This window comes from Crocuta crocuta, unplaced genomic scaffold (assembly GCF_008692635.1).
Source record: "Crocuta crocuta isolate KB4526 unplaced genomic scaffold, BGI_CrCroc_1.0 scaffold440, whole genome shotgun sequence".
In the NCBI taxonomy this organism is placed as follows: Eukaryota; Metazoa; Chordata; class Mammalia; order Carnivora; family Hyaenidae; genus Crocuta; species Crocuta crocuta.
Genome location: NW_027527457.1, coordinates 238,927 through 241,355, shown reverse-complemented (window position 1 = coordinate 241,355; position 2,429 = coordinate 238,927). Strand labels below are relative to the sequence as shown.

Genomic DNA, 2,429 nt, shown 5'->3' with positions numbered 1-2,429 from the left:
AAGTTCCAAAGTTCCAGCTCTTCATCCATCTCTCTCTCTCTCTCTCTCTCTCTCTCTCTCTCTCCCCCCACACACACACACTTGTGTTCTCTCTCTCTCTCCCTGTCAAAATAAAACTTTTTAAAAGATGGAGGGGCATCTTGGCACTGAGCCAAGGCTCAGTCAGTTAAGCATCAGACTCTGGCTCAGGTCATGATTTCACATTAGTGAGTTTGAGCCCCGCAGCAGGCTCTGTGCTGACAGCTTAGAGCCTGGAGCCTCATCAGATTCTGTGTCTCCCTTGCTCTCTGCCCCTCCCCTACTCATGCTCTGTCTCTCTCTCTCTCTCTCAAAAATAAACATTAAAAAAAATAAACATTAAAAAAAGAGGGAAACATCAAAAAGAACAGGGCCACGTTATGCCTTTTGTTTTTCCCCACAGCCTCTGTGGGAATTTCTAGTTCCTATTAACTGAGCATCTCTGAAAATGTGTTTCCAGAGATGTTAACAGGTGTTGCACGGGACCAAAACAAAAGAAGTTCAGTGAAGCAATTTTGGGAAATGTTGTCTACCTATTGAAAGTTATAAATTCCTGCATTAGAGGAACCTATTCAGCTTTATTTAAATCACGAGTTACCAGAAGGGAGGTGGGTGGGGGCTGGGCTAATTAGGTGACGGGGGTTAAGGGGTGCACTGTGATGGGCACCAGGTGTTGTGCGGATGTGTTCCATCACCATGTTGTACACTTAAACTAATATTACGCTGTATGGTAACTGGCATTTAAATAAAAACTTTAAAAAAAAAAATCACTGGTTCCTGACTTATTTGACCACAGAACCCTTTTAAGGAACATCTATTAGTATCTCGAAGAACTTTCAAAAATGCTGCTTCACCATTTTTGCAAAAATATCTCCTCAAGAATGGGAAGAACATGCCAATACTGGGAACACCCAGGAGTCACATATAAAATGCTTTTCCAAAATTAGCATATTAGAAAGTTTAAGGCAATGATTTGAAAACCGTAAAAACTTGTCCTTCTGTGAGGCACTTACTTGCTCAATGGTAAATACAGCTAGGAAAGCTAAATTTAGAGGTAAAAGTCAATCTCTCTCTCTCTCTCTCTCCCCCCAAACTTCCTCCAAAAGGTTCAGACCAAACTTCAAAGCAGCCATGTAAAAACTCCGCTGTCTTTGTTCCTCCAAAAGCCCCACGACCTGGAGCCTAGGGGTTTCTAGGAAAAGAGACAAACGGCTTGAGCTGGCATTGTTAAATGCTATCAAAGGAACCCCCCTCGTTCTCCTTAAGTGGAGTCCCGAAGTAGCACCGCAAAAGCTATAAGAGAACACACTTCTTGGTGTTCTTCTTTGTGGCAGGGTAAAGCACAGCACGGACAGCTTCTGAAAATACCTCATGTACCCCATCCTGCAGCAGGGCGGAACATTCCAGATACTTCACGGCCCCCACCTGCTTAGCCAGGGAAGTGCCTTGCTGAGGAGTTGTGGGCACTAGGCTCTGCTCCTTCAGCTTCTTCACTGTCTCGATGTCATTGCGCAGGTCCCTCTTGGTGCCCACCAGCAAGACAGGTACATTGGGGCAATGATGAGAAACCTCTGGGTGCCACTTATGCCTCACATTGGCATACGACGATGGGTTGCCAATAGAAAAGCAAATGACAAAGATATTGGTCTGCGGGTAGGACAGCGTTCGCAGTCGGTCATACTCCTCTTGGCCAGCTGTGTCCCACAGGTTCAGGCTGACGATCTGGCCGTCCACAGACGTCTGGGCACTGTAGTTGTCAAAGACAGTGGGGATGTACTCCTCAGGAAAGGCGTTTGTTGTGTAACTGATGAGGAGGCAAGTCTTACCTACAGCCCCATCTCCTACGACCACACATTTGATTGTCTGCATTCTGCCCTTGGAGTCCTAAGTGCAAGAGAGAAAAAGACTGTTTACAGGGGCACCTGGGGCCCGGACTCAGTCGGTCAAGTGTCCGACTTGGGCTCAGGTCATGACCTCATGGTTTGTGAGTTCCAGCCTTGCGTCGGGCTGTCTGTTGTCAGTATGGGGCCCATTTCGGATCCTCTGTCTCCCCCTCTCTCTCTGCCCCTCCCCTGCTCACGCTCTCTCGGTCTCANATAGGGTACAGGTTCTTACCATAGAGTCCATGGACTGCTAGATGATAAGCTTCAGTGGGTCCTAGAAGCCAACTCTGAAGTATACAATATTATGTGAATGTACGTAAGTGAATGTTTCTGGAAAAAAGATCCAAAACTGTCATCAGATTGTCACAAAGGGCTGAGCCCGCAAATATTAAAAACCACTCATATACACATAGGTATTTATGTTACATTGTTGTCATGACACCCGGACATACTCTATCAAAGGTGCTAAGACATAGTGGGTGCTCAGTAAATTGTAACTAATTTTTTTTAAGTTTTTTTTTTTTTTCT

The 2,429-nt window shown here is 45.5% G+C and overlaps 1 protein-coding gene across 2 annotated transcripts in view; it reads right to left on the bottom strand.

Annotated features, from left to right (window-relative positions):
- Positions 1-34: 34 nt before the first annotated feature.
- LOC144230999 (rho-related GTP-binding protein RhoG-like) overlaps positions 35-2,429 on the bottom strand; it is a 3,881-nt gene continuing 1,486 nt past the window's right edge. The window contains exons 2-3 of one of the 2 annotated variants that reach the window (XM_077763386.1): positions 2,134-2,231; positions 35-1,902 (exon numbers count right to left, since the gene is read on the bottom strand). In XM_077763386.1, coding sequence (XP_077619512.1) covers positions 1,312-1,902; positions 2,134-2,145 — 603 coding nt within the window. In that variant the 5' untranslated portion in view covers positions 2,146-2,231 and the 3' untranslated portion in view covers positions 35-1,311. Of the gene's footprint in view, positions 1,903-2,133; positions 2,377-2,429 lie in introns of those variants that run through there. The other variant, XM_077763377.1, reaches the window with a different exon arrangement.